Source organism: Lagopus leucura, unplaced genomic scaffold (genome assembly GCF_019238085.1).
Source record: "Lagopus leucura isolate 7727_CA_CO unplaced genomic scaffold, USGS_WTPT01 Super-Scaffold_100008, whole genome shotgun sequence".
Taxonomy (NCBI): domain Eukaryota; kingdom Metazoa; phylum Chordata; class Aves; order Galliformes; family Phasianidae; genus Lagopus; species Lagopus leucura.
The window spans coordinates 33,930,576-33,949,763 of NW_024962265.1; the positions used below are offsets into that span (position 1 = coordinate 33,930,576).

Consider the following 19,188-nt stretch of genomic DNA (forward strand, 5'->3'; position numbering starts at 1 on the left):
ACGGAAAAAAAGAATTTTGAATCCACCTGTAGTCTTTAAAGCTCTTTCCATTCGGTCTGTGAAAGAGAAACTTCTCGTTGTCAGAAGGCAGCTTTATTTTCGGATGAGCAACACCACACACAACGGACAACACGACACACCGCGTAGAGCGTTAGGCGCATTGTGCTCCGCGTTCCAGGATCCGAGGGCGGGCCTCGCACCTCGCGCCGCGGCCCGGCAAGGGCGCGCAGGGGGAACGGCGGGGCCCTGGGGCGCAGGCCCAAGCAGCACCTGGGGCCGAGGCGGGTGCGGTCCGCTTTCCCTCTGCCCCAGGGCGGCCCCGAGGGGGCGGGTGGGGCGGGGCGCGGCCCCCTGAGAAGCGGCGGCCGCCGGAAGTTCCCCCTCCTAGCTCGGAAGTGACGCCGCGTGCACCTTCCCCCCTCCCGGCAGCGGCGGCGGAGCCGGGCGCGGCTGGCGGCAGCCCGAGGCGCGGCCGGGCGGGATCATGGCGGACGGCGTGGACCACATCGACATCTACGCCGACGTGGGCGAGGAGTTCAACCAGGTACGGGCCGGCGCGGCCCGGCCCCTCCTCCCCTCGCTTTCCTTTTTCCTTCCTCGCCCGCCTTACGCCGCCGCGCCGCCTGCAGGGCCCTCCGCGCGGGGCCTGGCCGCGCCGCGCCGCCATTGTTCGGCCGCCCCGCCGCAGGGCTTTCCCGCCGCGCCGCAGGGCGCTCCGCGGGGCGGGACGGGACGGCGCGAGGCCGCGCCTCAGGCCCGGCCCGCGGGGACTCGGGGCTGGACCGGGAGGGGAGCGCCGGCGCTCGGGGGCGGAACGAGGGAGTGAGGGAGAGAAGCGGGCCGCGGGCGGGCGCCTTTCCTCCCGCTCTCCTCTCCCTGCCGCGGCCGTCCCGCCAGGGAGAGCGGTCCGTTCCCGGCGGCGGCGGGGAGTGCTGCCATTGTTTGCGGCGCGGGAGGAGCGGCGGTGGCCCCTCGGGGAGGCGGGAGGAGCGCGGCCTTGTGCCGCTGGGGGGACCGCAGCCCGCCCGCGCTGCCCGGGCGCTTCGTGAGCGGAGGGGATTGATTTGCGCGAGGAAGTGGCGGTGAAACGCGCAGAACTTCCTGGATTGCTGAGCGACTGACCGACTGATTTCTCTGGTTCCTTTTTCACTCGCCTTTCCCCCATGAGCCGCGTTCCTCCCCTCCCACCAAAAGGCGACGTTCCTATCGGCTTTGTGGACCGTCCGTCCCGCGTGCGGGTGCCGCGCTTCTCGGGGCGGCGCTGCCCCAGAAAGAAGCTGCCGCGAGAGCCCCGCGCTTACGGGCTGCCTGGAGAGCACAGTGGGGTTCGGACCCGCGAACAACTTGTAGCTGCCCCTGCAAACTTTGAGGTCTCTTTCAGCCTAAGCTGTTCTTTGATTCTATCTCAGCAGCTTCTGTACCAGCTTTGGTTTTGTGTTAGTCGCTTCCACATAAAAAACTGAAACGAATCAGGTTCTTCAGAAAAAATAATTTGAATCTAGTAGTGCTAGATTTGCATAGGGGGGAGACCTCCAGGTGCTGCAGTTTGTGGCTGTAACCTCCGTGCAGACAGAGATTGTTTAATTTTTGCAAAATGTTTCTGTTTATTCTTTTCCAAGCTTGAGTTCTGGGACTTTCGTGTTGTCTCTACCCCTCAGCTGAACTATATTACGTTAAAATAGAAAGTTAGACTGGCAAAGATTGACACCTCTGCACTTTCCATTTCCTTCTGCAGAGCATGAACAAAAGCCAATTGTTACCACCTACAGTGCTGCTACCTCTAATTCTGATGCCATTGTGATGAGTCCTCTTGAAACCTCTATTCAGGGTTTCTGATTTGAAGCTGACAGCTTGAATTAATAAGAGAGGACTTACAGTTCAGCATGTCTGTGCAAGGGTGAAGATGACAATTGTCAAATGCTGTAGGGAGAAAATGATGGCAATTTGATGGTAATTTATGTAACAGACATTTTATGCAATGCTGTATTTCTAACGAAAATTTGTTTTATGTGTAAAACAACATACTTCTCTCGAATTGCATGGTGCTGTGTTCAGTTGCCAATATTAGTTGGACTGCAGGAACCCTTCCCATTAGTTTTGTCAATAGCAGGGACTGAAAACATACTGTGTAGCTTCTTCATTCTTCCAAGTACAATATAACTGTATTTATAGCAGAGCTGGGACAGAATGTTTTTACTTGCAGGAAATAAATCTTTTAGGTTTCGTGGCTGAGAGAGCCCTTCGTTGCTCTGTCCTGCTCTCGGCCTCAATGTGCTTATCATTGGAGCTCTTTGGGGATTTGTTTTATGCCTGCTTCCATGAGGTGGGAGGATGTTCTGCCTGATTAGCACTAAATGAAGTATGGGTTACAAGGCTGAAGTAGACTCCAGACCCCAGGTATACAGGCTGGCTAAACTGAATGAAAACTGCAGGTTGCAAGGAGCTGGCTCACTGGACTTGAAGTCACATCTTTGCAGTGAAAACATAACTTTCCATCTGGCGCTCATCAAAACTGTATGTGCCTGTGTTGCCTCTTTCATTAATCTATTGACCATCATAATTGTGTCCTTTGTCCTTGTGTTTAATGCTTTACTCAATTTGTCTCCCATCAGTTGTATTTAAATTGGTTTTAACTGCATTTCCATTTCATTTCCTCCCCTCCCTTTTCTTGATAATTTGCTCAATTCATTTTTTTTATGCTAAGCTGGCTTCCCCATCCAGAGGTCTTTCATAATTATGTAGTGTCTTGTTCTGAACTGAGAGTCCCATAACCACAGTGTTTTTGCATGCATCATTTGCAACCTGTATGAAATACGTGTGGCATGGTGTGTTCTGGTTTCACCATTTCCACAGACATTTATGTCTGTGCTGTGCACAAGAGTGCATTATCTGCATACAAATGGCTGAAGCTGGCATCCTGTTGGTGGCAGAAGACCATGGTAAGATTAGAGGTGCTTTTAGAAAGTGTTAGAATGTGTTTTTGTACTCCACAATACTGAGTGTTACTCCATGATATCAAGATAGTGAGGAGCCTGAGCGTGAGGCTGGTGTGGTTCTGCCTCAAGGTTTCCTGTACCTTTGGCCAGTGAACTGAGTTACTTTCCTGCACTGAAGATATGACCACCACACTGTAAAGCTCTCTTGTGGTCTGATTGGCTTTCTTTCCACCAAGTTTTTTCTGTATGTGAATGCACACACATGCTCATAAATAAACTTTTAAAATAAAATTAAAAAAACATGCTATGCATTATTTACCACCATCTTAAATATTAACATATTTTTTTTATCTCTGAGTGTGTGTGTATATGGTTTTTTTTGTTGTTGTTGCTTTACATCCTCTGCTTGATCAGAAATACCTTTTTATTTTAATGCTGTGGGGAAGAAAAAAAAAATGCTTGTGCTGTTTATACTCTGATAAGTGTACTTGCGTACTTGCATGCTGGGTTTCTGTAAACATACCTTGAAGAGTTCTTGTTCAATAATTAAATACTAACAAATTAGAAATAAAAGAGCTTTGACTTCGTATTTTGTAGCTTGGTAATGAAAGTGCTTTAGGTGGAGAAAGCAGCTGAGAGACTTATTACGTAGGAACCACTGTGGCTGTGGATTCTGTTACTCTCTCAACTTTTTGTCTAGAACACAAAGAAAAATACTTTTTGTTCAATAAATGATAAATGCTGCCATTTATTGGTTGTGTAAAAACTGACTACTGAACAGAGCCATTATGTCAAGAAGGCAATTGCTGTCTTGGAGGGGATGGGTATGTTGTGACATGATACCTTTTTACTCAGAAGAGCGGTACTGTCTTGGTCACGAGTAAGCCGGCAGACCTTGTGTTTGTGTTAAAAAGTGTGTGTGATGCCTTACTTCTCTCTCTGTATGGCTGGTTTTCCTTGATTGTCTTGGTCTACTGACCAAGAGATCTACTGAAAGGGCACTGGGCAGGAGGTAACCTTTGTTGTTTGCAAATATCACTCTACAAAGAAAACCTGAGATAGTCTCAGCTGGGGCCTGTTAGCTTTGCTGCAGTGCAAACAGTGATACTACCTGCACTTCCTTTATGCTTTTGACCGTGTGCGAGTTTGTTCTTCTCACATTGGCCGACGGATTGGATTGCTCAGATGTTGCCCATGTGCTCCCGGTGGAGCTGCAGTGTCTGGGCCTCTAAAATTAATGGGAGTCTTGTGGCTTAACAAACTTGTCCACCACGGGCTGTGTGCTGTTTTGGAAACAAGGGCTGTTGTTTTCTTCCAGTTTGTTTGTGCATTCAGACAGCTAATCAAAACCAGAAAGACTTCTGCCTGTTTCTTCAACTTGTGATTTTTCAGGACCCACGGATGTTTTTTGAAGTGAGATTGTTAACGTCCATTTAAAGTCTTTGACTGCATGTACTGTAATTTTGAATTGAGAAAATGGTATAGGAGAAGGTGAATAATTTGCTTTTTAATAATTGAGTTTTCTCAGAAATCATAGAAAATTTTAAATGGAATTTCATCTTTTTAAAAATATCTTTAGGGCATGCAGCATTTGACTCTCAAATAGCACAGAGAGAGGAAACAAATCTCAGATGAACGTACAGTTTAAAGAACTTTTACTCCCTCACCCTCTCATCTCCCCCCCCCCCCCCCAAAAAAAAAAAAAAAAAAAAGGAAAAAACTGTTCTCCTTTGTAAGGGGAGTGGGAGAGACAGGAGTTTCTGGGATGCACAAGAGTAGGGCTGCTGAATTTCAAAACAAAGTAACACTTTCAATTTATCCCTCCTGGACAAGATGGCGATGCTCCCTGGGTTTGCCTTTCTCACTTGAATGTTGCAAAATGCTGCAAGCAGTGATTGAAATACAAAATACATGAGAAGGGCTGAGTAACTGGAAGCGTAACAGCTAGTCTGGGGTGAGTTTTTGACAGTGTATCTTTTCATTGCCCTTTTAATTCACCAAAGCCCATTGAGTAATGCCGAGTGTGAAATTTCAGTCTTGATTTTCCAGAGCAAACGATGTTTCATTTCAGACAGAGATCTTGTTAAAGCATGATCTGTGGAAACACTGCTACTCTGATTTGGGTATAGGAGGAGTGACAGTGATGGTGCTGACTTTTCTGTAGGATGTTCATCTGCAAGAGTGTGAATGACAATGAGCAGAAATCCTTTCATGCTCGATGGCTTTTTCTTATAGCTAAGGAAGTCGGAAGATGTCAAAAGCAATTTGTGATCTGGGTGGAATGTTTGTTGAAATAGCTAAGAGTAGAGAAGTGAGGCTGCTTGGGTTCTTCTTCTACCTCTAGGGAAGAAGGGTGTGTTTGGGTGAGTTTCCATGGTATGCATGTGAAAGAGGAAGGGTTATTGGATCTTGTGTAACAGCCATTGAGCCATTGCATTCCATACTTGCTGCAAAACCAGCACGATGTAGGTAGAAATTTTAGTGAGCAGTGTCAATTTTTTTCTTCATTGATTTAAATTAAGGCCCCAGAAAAGTTAGGTGCAACCTGCACTGTCTTGCTCACAGATGCTCTGTGCTGTGATGGTGATCTGAAAGCCTACAGAACAGAAACTCAAACCAGTTCAGAGGAGTTTCTTGCCAGTAAAGAAACACAGCATAGCTGCAGACTCTTACTGTTCCTGTTGGTATTTTGGCAGTGCTGACCTCCACCTTCTTATAGATGGAGGTTTGTATACATCTGCTGTAAAACTGGTGCCTGCTTGTTTGAATCTGTCCTCCAAGACTGCATTCTTCTTTCCTGAAGTCTCCATCTACACACATAAATGGCAAGAATTGCTGCACGTTTAGTAGACGATTTCCTTAATTGCCTTGTGACATCGCTCTTAATCTTACCATCAGATAGCATGTTTCGGCCTGTCCCAGGCAGTTCTTTGACCTTGGTTTCATTAATTACAATGATATGAGAAATCAAATGTAGGTGGAGAGCTGAACAGAATGAGTGAAAATGCAAAGCTTTATTAATTTAGTGATGATAAACTTCCTTGGGAAAACATTACTTTTCTGTTGAAGTTTGGTGTTGTCTTGCAGTAGTGCGGCTCACTGAGAATCAAATCTACTTGACTGACAAAGCCAAAACTTGCATATCTGATTTTATTTATTCTAGTGATACCCTTCTAAGAACAGCAGTGAATAATGAATGTTTTCATATTTTCAGAAGAGCTGATGATGACCGTGGATATATTTGGTTTTCAACCAAGACTGCTGGCTTTGCAGCTTGTTTGCCGTGGAATCCACGCTGATCCTCTCTAGTCACCGTATCTGTTATTCTGAGTTACTCTGTTGAGGACACTTGTGTGGGTTTCTAGATACAAAATCACAAGATAACAGCCACTGAAATATCTCTGATATCAAAACCTGATGAGGCAGTTTGTGTTCTGAATCATTCTGGATGAGTCCAGGAATGTTCTACGAACTTTGGAAGTTGCAGCCTTTGCGTATGGCAAAACAACTTTTGCAAGTTAATATAAAGGCTCTCTTAAGCTTTTTCTGTAACTTCTCAGGGAGCAACAGTGGTCTGGCTTCCTGTCAGTAGAAATCGAGATGGTGCCTCTTTTTCAGCAACATCCCAGCATAGGAATTGATCATTGTAGAATATCACAGAATCACGGAATGGTTTGAGTTGCAGAGGACCTTCCAATTATACCAGTTCCAAGCCCCTGCAGTATGCAGGGCTGCCACTCACCAGCTCAGGCTGCCCAGGGCCCATCCAGCTTGGCCTTGAGCCAGCTCCTCTGAGCAAGGCATGCCAGTGCCTTACCACATTAATTGTGAAGAATTTCTGCTTTATATCTAGTCTAAACCTACCTTCTTGTAGTTAAAAGCCATTACCCCTTGTCTTATCCCTACTCTCCTTGCTAAGGTGTCCCTCCCCAGCTTTCCTGTAGGCCCACTTCAGGTACTGGAAGCCTGCTCTTCTCCAAGCTAAACAGCCCAGGTGCCTCAGCCTTCCTTCGTAGGAGAGGTGTTCCAGCCCTCTGATCGTCCTCATGGCCTCTTCTGGACCTTGTCCAATGTATGATGAATGGAAGTGTATGAAATTAAATGCACTGTGGGAAGTGTTGGGGTTATACTTTGTTATTACTTTTTTTTTTCCCCTAATGCATTGCTTACATGGTCTGCCTCGGGCTAAATTTCCTCTGGTCTTTTGGATCAAATACTTCATCCTGTCTTACAGTTCAAAGGTATCTGAAGGGCCACGGGTTGATTTTGACTCATTTGTTCCCATTTAACAGGTAGTATGCAGTTGTCAAGTGCATGAAGCAGAGCTTTTGTAAATAAACTCATGATTCTGTTCCCTCTGAAAGAGATCTAGTTCACTTGGACAAAACTGTGCTGTAAACTGTACCAACCTGGGGGACAAGGTGATTCACTCCGAAATCCCATGATACTCTTCTCAACCAGAGTGTTCCAGAGGCAGCCTTGATATTGTAGAATAGTTCCTTTGTAGCTCAGGAGTAAATAAATGTGCAATGCACACAAACCCAATGGTTTGTTAAATTTAATGACATAAAATAGAATTCCTTTCTTTCACTCTGTGAATGAGGAGATAAAAATAAAATTAGGAATGCAGTAGAAATCTGAAATGCGGAATTTTATCAGTGCAGACCACTTCAGGTTTGATCTTTTCCTTCTACCAAATATTTTCATGACAAAAATTGCGTGCTGATATTAGCCTGTTGTTTTGCACATTGCTCATACTTGTTCACATCTGTAATTGTGGGAGTAGAGCTTGTGTTTTTTTAGTTTTCTGCTTATATTACAAGGTAAAGAGTGTTGCAGTGCAAAGCAGTTGCTGGAGGTGTATTTTTGTTTTTATCAGTTTGGAATACGGTAGAAGACATAAGAATTTTATATATTTAAATGTGGTTGAAGTCGGGGCTTAGCTTTTCGTTACGGATGTTGTGTAGGTGTCGGGTCAAACTGTCTATGGAACGTGGCAGTTGTCAGACTATTTTGTTTCTGAGAAGTGTTTAATGTTAAATATAACCCAGGTGCTTTGTGTATTTTAGGAAGCTGAATATGGTGGACATGATCAGATTGATCTGTACGATGATGTAATCTCTCCGTCTGCGAATAATGGAGATGCCCCAGAAGATCGTGACTATATGGATTCTCTCCCACCTTCAGTTGGAGACGATGTAGGTAAAGGAGCTGCACCAAATGTTGTCTACACATATACTGGAAAGAGAATTGCCTTGTACATTGGAAACCTTACTTGGGTGAGTATCTTATTCCTATCCAGGAGTGGCCAGCGATTTGAAAATTGCAAACGTGATTTGTCGTGAAATATTTTTTATTTGAAGAGCTGTCTTTTCAAAGAATATAATGAAGAAGGAGAATAAGCTTAAGATACCAAGTATCTTGGAGATAGTTTAAAACTGTCAAACAAATCCAGTTTTCAGTGAGCCCTTCCTGAAGTTTTTAGACGAAGAAGAAAACAAGGTTATCTGGCATTTTCTTACTTTTTGTCTTTTTCCTGTTTCCTTTTTGATTCTTGGAACAAAGCTGTTTTCATTTGCCTCTAGGCTTCTTTTTGCATTCCTGGGAGTAACATCTCTAGGGTAACTCACTGAACTACCATTTCCCTTCAGACAATTCCTTTAGTCAGCAATAAAGTATTTTAAAATCATTTGTAGTTAAACAACAAAAGTGCAAGTAGCTCTTGAACAGCTAAATTAACTGCAATTGGTCTCTCTTTACCTGAAATCCATTTCATTGAGTCCATGCAAGCAAAATCTCTTACATGTTTTTTTTCCCTTCTTGAAGAAATTTTTGTTAGGTGGAAGCTTGAAAAAGAATGATTTAGGCATTCTTAAGTGTTTTTCACTAATTAGTACAGTAACCTAATTTCAGGAACTAATGGCTCTAAGGGAGTTAATTGACTTAACAGTTGTACCTCTCTAAAATGCAGGAATGCAATCAGCTGAGCTCATCCAAGTCAAATGTGGCAATTTCTAAAGTAGGTAGGCCAGTGTGCAGTAATTTGTACCTGCTGCTCATTGTTAGGCTTCGCAAATGAAGTTATCCACTAAAAGTAGACTCAACTTGTTTGAGCATTACTATTGTATTTGTTTTTTTTTTTGTGTTTAGATCTCAGCAAAGTAATTTATTAATTTTTTAAAAGAAGCCTTGATTTGAGGAAGGTCAGATAAGTATTTCAGGATCTTGAAAGCCTGCTTTGTACTTCCCAGATAGGATTTAAAGAGGTGATGGAGTTACAGGAAGAGGAAGAAAACTCTGAGTATAAATGTCTTGTATCCCTTTGAGTGTATGTGTAATTGTTGAATGTTAGATAGTAACTAATGGAAAGTTACAGCAAGGAGATTTAAGATTAAATAGTTGTTGCTATGTTTTCTGTGCTCGTTTCCTGTTTTTGTCTGTAAATATTGCTATTTTTGTGCAAAATAATATGTGGTTCAGTAGGGCCTCACTAGTTAAAGCTCTTGGAGTGAGCAAATGTGTTAATATGATCATAAAAATTGATTTTGGGGTTTGGAAGTAGAGTCAGTGGGAGAAAAAAAAATGGATTGGATGTCAAAAAATGTGGCAGTTATTTAAGTGATTCAGTTTAGGCTTAATATTCTTGGAAAAGTGCTTTCAGAAAGTTACTCAGGAATTTTTTTGGTACCTGTGAGCTGGTTTGCTGTGTGAAGGGGCTTGGACAGCATGGTGTGTGAGGAAGTGCATACTTCAAAAATGGATTTTCTGGGCACAGTACAGTATAAATGAGGGTCCTCTGGGAGTCAGAAAATACTGACAACTTGTGTAAAGTATTCCTCTTCACCACTTATAGTAGAAAATAAAGAGCGTGGAAAAGTGTCAAAGTGTTTTTGGTAAGATTTCTTAGTTGAATATTATATTTTTCAGTGGACAACAGATGAAGACTTAACTGAAGCGGTTCATTCATTGGGGGTAAATGATATTTTGGAGATAAAGTTTTTTGAAAACCGTGCTAATGGCCAATCTAAAGGGTAAGGCCTTCTTGTCTGCTTTTTCTGTAAATTGGCTGAAGTTTAGGAGGGTCTAAGTGAGGAAAGAGTTCTAATATTTCTGTCAGTATGTGAACTTATGGCCCTTGTGTATTGATATCCAACAATGATTGGGTGTATTATTTCGGACTAATTAAATTCCAGGCATAAATTTTATGGGGATATTAACTTCCTACTATTTAATGAGTTAAATTATATTGGCATTTGCACTGGAACAGGTTGCCCAAGGAGGCTGTGGATGCCCCATCCCTGGAGGCATTCAAGGCCAGGCTGGATGTGGCTCTGGGCAGCCTGGTCTGCTGGTTGGTGACCCTGCACAGAGCAGGGGGGTTGAAACTACGTGATCATTGTGGTCCTTTTCAACCCAGGCCATTCTATGATTCTATGATTTACATGAAGACTATTCCTAAGTTTCAGTTAGTGTAGTGGTGATGTATGTTGTTCTTCATAATATAAGTGCTATTTTTACCTATCCCATCCCTGTTATTGAATGATTTTAAATGCTTGTTTTTCCATTAACTGTTGAAAGCAAGCACTTGACTTGATTCCTCACTGACAATCTAATCTTCGTTACTTGACTTTGCTCTCACTATTACTAATGAGAGTAGCAATGAGAATACAGTGAATTGTTAATGACAACTTGGTTATAATAATCCCTGGATGGTATATTGATACTGTGTGAGAAAGCTACCTTCGTTGCGTTGCTGTATCTTGGACTTACATTGTGGTTCTTCATCTGTGTCCTAGAATGAATTGCTTTGTCTATCTCTAAAACTGGAAGAAGACTTGTGAAAGTTTCTGTATTTCAAATATTCTTCTGCTAACTGTGTTAAATGTTACTCGTGAGGTATCAGGATGTCCAGGGAACAAAAAAACTGCAGTGTGACTGTTCTTTCCTTCTTTTCAGGTTTGCCCTTGTGGGTGTGGGATCGGAAGCATCCTCCAAAAAGTTGATGGATTTGTTGCCTAAAAGAGAATTGCATGGGCAGAATCCTGTTGTGACTCCATGCAATAAACAATTTCTGAGTCAGTTTGAAATGCAGTCAAGGAAAAGTAAGTCTCTCTCATGTGCCGTTGTGGAAAGAATTGGAAGTTTATTCCAAAAGTTGTCCTGCAATTTTTCTCTCAGTATTTGATAATTTCTGCACAGTTTAAAATTTCTGTAAAATACTTAAGCGGATGAAGTTGCAACTTTGCTTAAAAAAAATAAAATAGAAGATCCTCTTAAAAACTGAAAATAAAAGAACTCATTCAATATAATGAATGTCTGTGATTTTACTAGGAGATGGGACTTGTTGGAAGCGCTTATCATGCAGCTTTGTAAAATTCTTCTTAAGGTTGGAGAAGCTTTCTCAATTCCTTCTTGTGGATTTAATTTTAAAAAAGCATGAGAATATTTAAAGGTACAGCATTTATAGGCAGATTAGACTAACTTCATGGACTGACAGTTTCTCAAGTTCCTTTAGTGTGGTGTGGGGATACTGGAATGCTATTGAATCTTAGTGAAGCATTTGCTCCTTTTTGGTACTGAGGATCATAGTGGTGCTTTAGTGCTACATAAAACTTTAGATCAAGAATTGAAGAGCTTTAAACTGTTTTGATCTACATAATTAATTTTTTCCACTGCAGCCACACAGTCTGGCCAGATGTCTGGGGAAGGTAAAGCTGGTCCACCAGGAGGAAGCTCAAGAGCAGCATTTCCACCTAGTAATAGAGGGCGAGGCCGTTTCCCCGGTGCTATTCCAGGTGGAGACAGATTCCCTGGACCAGCAGGGCCAGGAGGGCCACCACCACCATTCCCAGGTAAAATATTTAGTGTATAGGGTTTCAGTTTAATGTTTATTTTCTTTTGTTAATGCAGTGTGCTTATTTGGGAATTACAGAAGTCAAGGTCAGTTAGCAGGCACTTAGAGTGCCAAAAACTTGAAGTGGAGGTGTTCATATATAGTCAGATATCTGACATGGGACAAATCTCTGTTTAAATGTCAGGTTTGTATTGCAGTGAAGTTCTCATTTCAGCTTCAATATTCTTAATGAATGTCATTCTGTGTATTTTCTACTAGCAGTCAAAGGAACACAGTCAAATAAAATAAAACAAACAAATAATAATTAGAAAAAAAAAGCAGCAAACCCCTAACAAGGACATGAAATTCGTTTTGAGTGCTGCATTTACTGTACTTTCTCCAATATAGCTTTTCATGCGTTTTGAATATACATTGCACCTGTTTTCAGGTTACTGTTCTCTTTCAGTATAGATCACCAATTATAAATTTATGTAAGCTACTGGACCCGAAAGTGGGACTGTGCATGTCTTGTGCAAGTTGTGGATTGTTCAGTGAGGGTTTTTTGTCTGAGAAGGAAAAAAAAAAAAAAAGTACAAGAATCTTAATTATTTCTGTGACTGTTTTATTTCTTTATTAACTTTTTTTCTATTTTTTTTTTGTAGCTGGACAAACTCCCCCACGTCCACCTTTAGGCCCTCCCGGTCCTCCGGGCCCACCAGGCCCCCCACCTCCTGGTCAGGTCCTCCCACCTCCTTTAGCTGGACCTCCTAATCGTGGTGACCGCCCACCACCACCAGTTCTGTTTCCAGGACAGCCTTTTGGTCAGCCTCCACTTGGGCCACTTCCTCCAGGCCCTCCACCACCAGTTCCAGGCTATGGGCCGCCACCGGGTCCGCCACCACCTCAGCAGGGTCCACCTCCACCTCCGGGTCCATTTCCCCCTCGTCCACCTGGCCCTCTCGGGCCACCCCTGACTCTTGCTCCTCCTCCACATCTCCCTGGGCCACCTCCAGGTGCTCCACCACCCGCACCGCATGTGAATCCAGCTTTCTTCCCCCCACCTGCCAATAGTGGCATACCTACTTCAGACAGCCGTGGCCCACCTCCAACAGATCCGTATGGCCGACCTCCACCGTATGACAGAGGTGACTATGGGCCACCTGGAAGGTGAGTGTTTTTGGTGCAACGTGCTTTATATATAACTTTATTCCTTGTAGGAAACACATAATTTTTTTTGTTTTGTTTCGTTTTTAATGCAAATGTTAGAAAAAGTAAAGAAGGGGGGAAAAAAAAAAAAAAAAAAAAGCTGGAGGGGATCCCTGCAATCATGAGATTTGCCTATTTACTTCTTAGTATATGAACTCGTAAATGTGCTTGTAGCAGTAAGAAAATCCTAAAATGCAATGCTAGTAATCTTACTTTTCATTTTCAGCTTTTAACTGTTTGTGTACATTGTTCACAGTACCATTATTCTGTGTGTTCTACATGCTAGCTTATTATATCACTTCCTGCTGGTAGCTTCTGGTTGTGCTTCTGTCATAACTTGAAATTCTCACTTGTCCCTTCACCATCTTGCCTTGCAAGCTGTCACTGTAAAATGCTCTGGAGTTCTTCTCTTTGAATATGTGCATGTGTTGAGGATGGTGCCGCACCAAGCTCGTGTCATTTTCATCTTCTGGCAGTCCTGCTTGTTCCTTTTTTCTTAAGGATTCAATTAAAAGTTAGCTTTTGTCTCAAAAGCCGGGTGGGAATTTGTTGCAAGACTTCTGTTTTCCTTTCCTGTCAAGCTACTTGTAATTTTGTACAGTCTTTCTGTGTTTGTAGCAGTGGCCTTTTCTGTAGTTGATCCAATCTGGGTCAGGGTTTTTTTCCCTCTGACTTGACTAGTCAAGTGTTTCGCATCTTGTTTGAAACATCTTTTTCATCTGTGCTTTCAAGCATCTCTGTCTTGCCACTGTTTTCTTAATTTTCACCATACTTGTATTCTGTAGAACTTTTGGGGTCTGATTTTAAGAGAGAGATTTTCTACATAGTTACATGTGGAATTTTCACTTGTGATTTTACTGATATATTTGAGAGAGTCTTCTCTTGCGTAAAGTGTTTTCTGCAGAGGCACTTTGATTCTTCCTTTTACATATGAGCACAAAGTTCAAAAAAACAGAACAATTGTACATACTGTGTTCCTGTAGAAATTGTAGAAATTCGAGCATTTGGCTTAATTGCCTGGAAATAATAAGGTGCTTTGTATTTTTTGATGGACAAAATCTAAGTTGTCTGCAGTTTATAGAATGGCTGGGGAGGGAAGGAGTGGGGATAGGACAGAAGAACTTCTGTCCACTATTTTCATTAAAAATGTTAAGACTATCATCCATAACTATTTAAATTGTCATTAATTATATATCATAGGCGTTTCACTGGAAATAACATGTCCATAAGAGAAAAATTACATATTCCATTCTATGGGAGGCACACGAAAAATAATACTCAAAACTCAGGGAGGTATGAATTTTTAGACATTTCCTCTTATGCTAAACTGGCTATAGGATCTTGTTCCACTTCTTGCACTTAAGAGGATAGTATTGCTTGTTATTCTGCATTTTCTTTCTACCAGAGGAACTAACACTGTTTTAGAAATATCAAGCAGTGGATCAATTTGACAGTCTCAACTTTTGTCTCTAACACGTTTCTTCAGGTTTTCTATATGATTCAGAGACTGGCTAATAGAACACTGCAAAACTTGTGGGAAACTTTTTTGTATGAGTAAATTTTGGTACTTTAGAATCTGTGTATAGGTAGCTAATAGAGTTTAAAAGTATAATGAGTGTAAGCATTCACTTTAATTGCTTTCTCCTTTCTAAGATTGGGAGATAAAATTGGAGCACCTTGAACTTGACCAGAAACAAAAGCTAGAATTAGCTGTAAAATGTTGGTGTCATTCAGAAAATTGAGCGTTTTAACGATGACAAACTTTATTTGCTTCTTATAAGTTACAGCCCTCTGGTCTTAGTTAAGAATCTGGGAAACAGGATCATATAGTTGTAATTCCAAGATTGTCATAAAAAGATTTCTAATTTTGCTGAAAGTTGCATTACCCATGTATATGTGTATTTTTTGCATCCACTTAGCTGGTGTAATGTCTGCTTAGATACCTTGAAGGATTTTATGAAAACATTAAATATTTGTAAAGCACGTTTAAGTGCTGCTGAATCTTCAAACTAGATTGGTAGAACAAGAATAACTTTACTCATTTAGCAGATGTGATAATTGTTGGTTTTTTTTTTTTTAACTTATTTATTTTCAAGCTTTCAGGATTTTATACTGTAACATGGTCCTTAACACAAACCCAGATCCTGCTTTCTTTTCTATTTGTCATTTTGCTTAAAGTTGCAAACTTGGATTGTTAAAACTGCAATGATGTTTCGTTAATGTTTTCTTAACCTTTTAAATACTAATTTTTATTGCTTGCAGAGAGATGGATGCTGCAAGGACACCTCTGAGTGAAGCAGAATTTGAAGAAATCATGAACAGAAATAGGGCAATCTCAAGCAGTGCCATTTCAAGAGCTGTATCAGATGCCAGTGCTGGTTAGTAAGACTTGCTTTCTATTCTGCCCAAGCAAAAGGAGTTTACAGTTTTTTTTCCTGTTAGGAAGCCTGCGGCCTTGAAGCCACTTCCTTTTACTAGGAGGTTGAATTTGGGTACAACCTATGACTCTTTTTGTACTGATGTTTGAGAGTGTCTTCTGAGTACTGATCTGGACAGTGTTGTAATGTTTAGTCCTGTAGTAAATGATTTGGAAGGCTATTGAAGGAAAATATTCCAAACTGTATTATTACTACAAATAAAAATCTCATGATTTTGTATCGTTTTCAGGGGACTATGGAAGTGCTATAGAGACCCTGGTAACTGCAATTTCCTTAATTAAACAGTCCAAAGTATCTGCTGATGATCGTTGTAAAGTACTTATTAGCTCTCTTCAAGACTGCCTTCATGGAATCGAGTCCAAGTCCTATGGTTCTGGATCCAGGTAAAGCTTTCCTTTTCCATCCACCCTTCTGAAGGGAAAGGTGTAGGACAAGACTAGTTCACAGAGGAGGATCTGAGTCATGTGAGAAGCTCAGTGATTTGCTCAGCTGCACAAGAAATTTGTGAAAGAGCCAAATACAACTTTTGAATGTAAATAGTCTGTTAACTGACTCTTGTTTTTAAGGTGGATCTGGCTAGCTTTTTAACTTATTATAGTTTGTGTCCTTTTCTGTATGGTAGTATTGCAAAAAGTAAATTTCAGAATTGAATTACTTTCATCAATTCAGATGTAATATATTGTATATAATATATATCACATATATCATTTCTATCATTGTTTTCTATTGAAAATTAAGTTAGAGGGTATTTGTTACCAGTTTTATTTTGCTTAGTAGTAACTTTCTCTTCACCTGTCAAATTTGGCAAGGGAAGGAGGTTGGCCGGAATGATTTTTCCTCTTATTCCTCCTCATGCAGTCAAAAAATTGAGAATAGGTTTAAAACTCACAGCCTGCTACACACTGCTTATTCACAACCCTTTCAGAGTTGCAACAACCACTGAGCCTCTAACTTCTTTGGATTTATTTGGATGTTGTAGGAGTAGAATAGCTGACATTGAGTAATAAAAACATGGGCAGCTGATCTTGGCCCGCACTTTCAGAATGCCAGTGAGCAGCCGTGATGTAGGAATCGTTTGAGGCGCATCACATTCTCCAGCTGGTGTTAGCTGTCTTGTCCTTCATTCTGAATGTGTAATTTCTGACTTTTCCTTTGTTTGGAAGTGGATGACATCTTACTATCCGTTAGCTGTTCTTAGCCGCCACCCCAGCCATCTTCCCTGTTACATAAAAAATATCTGCATCACAGTGCAGAGACGTTTCTTTCATGGCTGAGAAGAGATTTCTCTCATGTCTTTTTTTGATCCAAGTTGTACCGATCAACCGAATACAAAACAGGCGTGCGGGTGGCTCGTGTTCTGGGGGGGGAAAAAGAAAGTAATGAAGTAATTTTTTTTAGAAGACGTGAACGATCCAGGGAGAGGGACCACAGTAGGTCACGAGAAAAAAGTAGACGCCATAAATCACGTAGCAGAGATCGCCACGATGACTATTATCGGGAAAGAAGCCGAGAAAGAGAGAGACATCGTGATCGTGATAGAGATCGTGACAGAGAACGGGACAGAGAGAGAGAATATCGCCATCGCTAAAGAAGGTGAGCGTTTGTTTTGTGTTGAAGTTTACTGTTACTGAGTAACTGGAGTTACTGCTCTAGATTTGGGATTGTTTACTCAGTGAATGCTTGCATTTCAATGGTCCTGCAGTATGTAATGAATTACTTTCTTCTTTTAGCATCTGAAATGAACTTAGGTAAGTAATGACAGGTAACTCTGGCCTTGGGAGGGAGAACTGGTGTGATTCCTTCTGCAGCTGGCATGCTGCCTTTTTAATTTTAGATGGTAGTAATGTTTGCAGTTTTTATGATGTGCAGTTGAACCAACTCTTAATAAGCAGTAAGCCAGACTGGTAATTCTGCTCTGTCGTAATCTTAAAAGGTGATAGTAAATGTATGTTTGTATTTTTCATTTGTATCTTATAAAAGCAAAGGAAATCTGCTGCAGCAATTAGCTCCTCGTATGACATGTGAGTATTATTTCGATGTAGGGAACACAAATACATGCAGGTCCTTGCACTGGTAGAAATTTTTTGTTTCAGTAAGTATTATTCAAGTTCAGGAAATGTAGCTGGATTTTGGACCTTATTGTAAAAAACGTGGCCTCTCACTTTTTTCTGTCTCCTAGCTAAATTTAGGTGTTATTGCCAGTAAAATTTGTGGTCAATTTTTCTTCACCATCCTGCTTTGTCATTCTCTTCCTCCTCTGAACAGTAGACTCATTTTCTGAAGACTTGTAAATGAGTGTATGACGCAAGGATTGGTTCTTTTCTGATTATTCACATACTAAAATGTTCTTTCATTTCATGTATCTGCAATCTTGCATGCATCAAATATGTGGATAGCTACCAAGTAGCAGGTTAATTATGCTTCCTTTAGTGTGCTGCTAAAAGCTTTAAAATATGTGTGAGCATTCCCCTTTAACACGCTGGTTTGAGGACTGGTAATCCAAGCTGCTCATGATTCCTTATATTTGGAACTAGGGGGAAAAAGGAACTCTACGTATTGTTTTTGCTGCAATAGTCTTTTTCCTTTTTGGAATTTCCCACTACATGTACACTCAAATTGAAACCCAGCAGACTTTGCTGGTCTGCCCAGCTTCCATTTCTTATGCCTACTCTCAGGTTTAAGTTTCCAGATTTTCTTGTGACGTTCATTCATGTAAGCTAATTTGCAGAAGTCAAACAGAACAAAACTCATTAGAAATCACGTAAACTGTAATTTACTCCAAAGTGAAAACATTCCTATAGTTTTACAGTATTTGAAATGTCATGTATTACATGCTAGGCTTTTCTGTCACTGAGAGAACAAATTAAATTCTGTAGTCTACTAAATACGAAGTGGCATGCTGGGTTATTTGTTTGGACTAGATGATCTTAGGGGTCTTTTCCAACTTTGATGATGCTATATTCTAAAAAAGTAGTAACATACCTTGAGCTGGGGAGTCAAAGGCTTAAATAGAGAAGATAAATGTGGCAACTGAAATAAAGTTGGCAGTAGTACATATCTGTTAATGCCACTTTTTGTCATGAAAAACGGATTGGTAGAAATCATTCTGGAGTTGCATAAAACTAGCAACTGTGGTTTTTAATTGTAAACTGTCAGAGCTTAAATATCAAGATTTAACAGAAGCAAATGCAGTTTCTTTTGTTGAACTGTATTTTTCCCTTTTATCATAAATTAATATTTGTGATATCTGCAAATAGTTCTTATTACTAGGAGGTAACCATTGAGCTTGAATGATGAATGTACTTCCAGAATTTTTTTTTTTATTTTTTTTTTATTTTTTAACTTCTATTGGAGTTGAGCTAAAAATTGTTAATCTGGGGTTTGGCAGCTATTTTTTTTGTCCTTGACATACTTTGTTAATACAGTTCTAATTTTTGTATATTTAGACTATTGTGTATGCCTTGGTGGAGTTTCTGTGTCAAGTACAGTTTCCCTACCTGACCACCCCAACAAAACATGTCCAGTACCATTAGGTTGCACTTTATGTAATATCCAAAACACAATTTCAAAATTAGTTTCAATCTTATTGTGGGACTGGACTCAGTTTGGGTGGGATTTATACGTGCCACTTTGACTTTGTTGTGTGTTGGGAGCTTTTTTTCAAAGGAGTTGCATAGGTAAGATTCCCTTGCACAAAGAATATAGGTTCTAAGAACTTGATTTAAAGAGCAAATTAAATATTCCACATCTAAATGAAGACATTTGGTATTTTTTT

The 19,188-nt window shown here is 41.0% G+C and overlaps 1 protein-coding gene across 4 annotated transcripts in view; it reads left to right on the plus strand.

Moving 5' to 3' along the window:
• The first annotated feature begins 448 nt into the window (after window positions 1–448).
• CPSF6 (cleavage and polyadenylation specific factor 6) overlaps window positions 449–19,188 on the plus strand; it is a 24,953-nt gene continuing 6,213 nt past the window's right edge. Inside the window, exons 1-10 of one of the 4 annotated variants that reach the window (XM_042872440.1) lie at window positions 449–544; window positions 8,006–8,215; window positions 9,864–9,967; window positions 10,893–11,038; window positions 11,615–11,788; window positions 12,432–12,936; window positions 14,176–14,268; window positions 15,238–15,353; window positions 15,643–15,796; window positions 16,812–17,006. In XM_042872440.1, coding sequence (XP_042728374.1) covers window positions 485–544; window positions 8,006–8,215; window positions 9,864–9,967; window positions 10,893–11,038; window positions 11,615–11,788; window positions 12,432–12,936; window positions 14,176–14,268; window positions 15,238–15,353; window positions 15,643–15,796; window positions 16,812–17,001 — 1,752 coding nt within the window. In that variant the 5' untranslated portion in view covers window positions 449–484 and the 3' untranslated portion in view covers window positions 17,002–17,006. The remainder of the gene's footprint in view (window positions 545–8,005; window positions 8,216–9,863; window positions 9,968–10,892; window positions 11,039–11,614; window positions 11,789–12,431; window positions 12,937–14,175; window positions 14,269–15,237; window positions 15,354–15,642; window positions 15,797–16,811; window positions 17,007–19,188) is intronic. The other 3 variants (XM_042872441.1, XM_042872442.1, XM_042872443.1) reach the window with 3 other exon arrangements.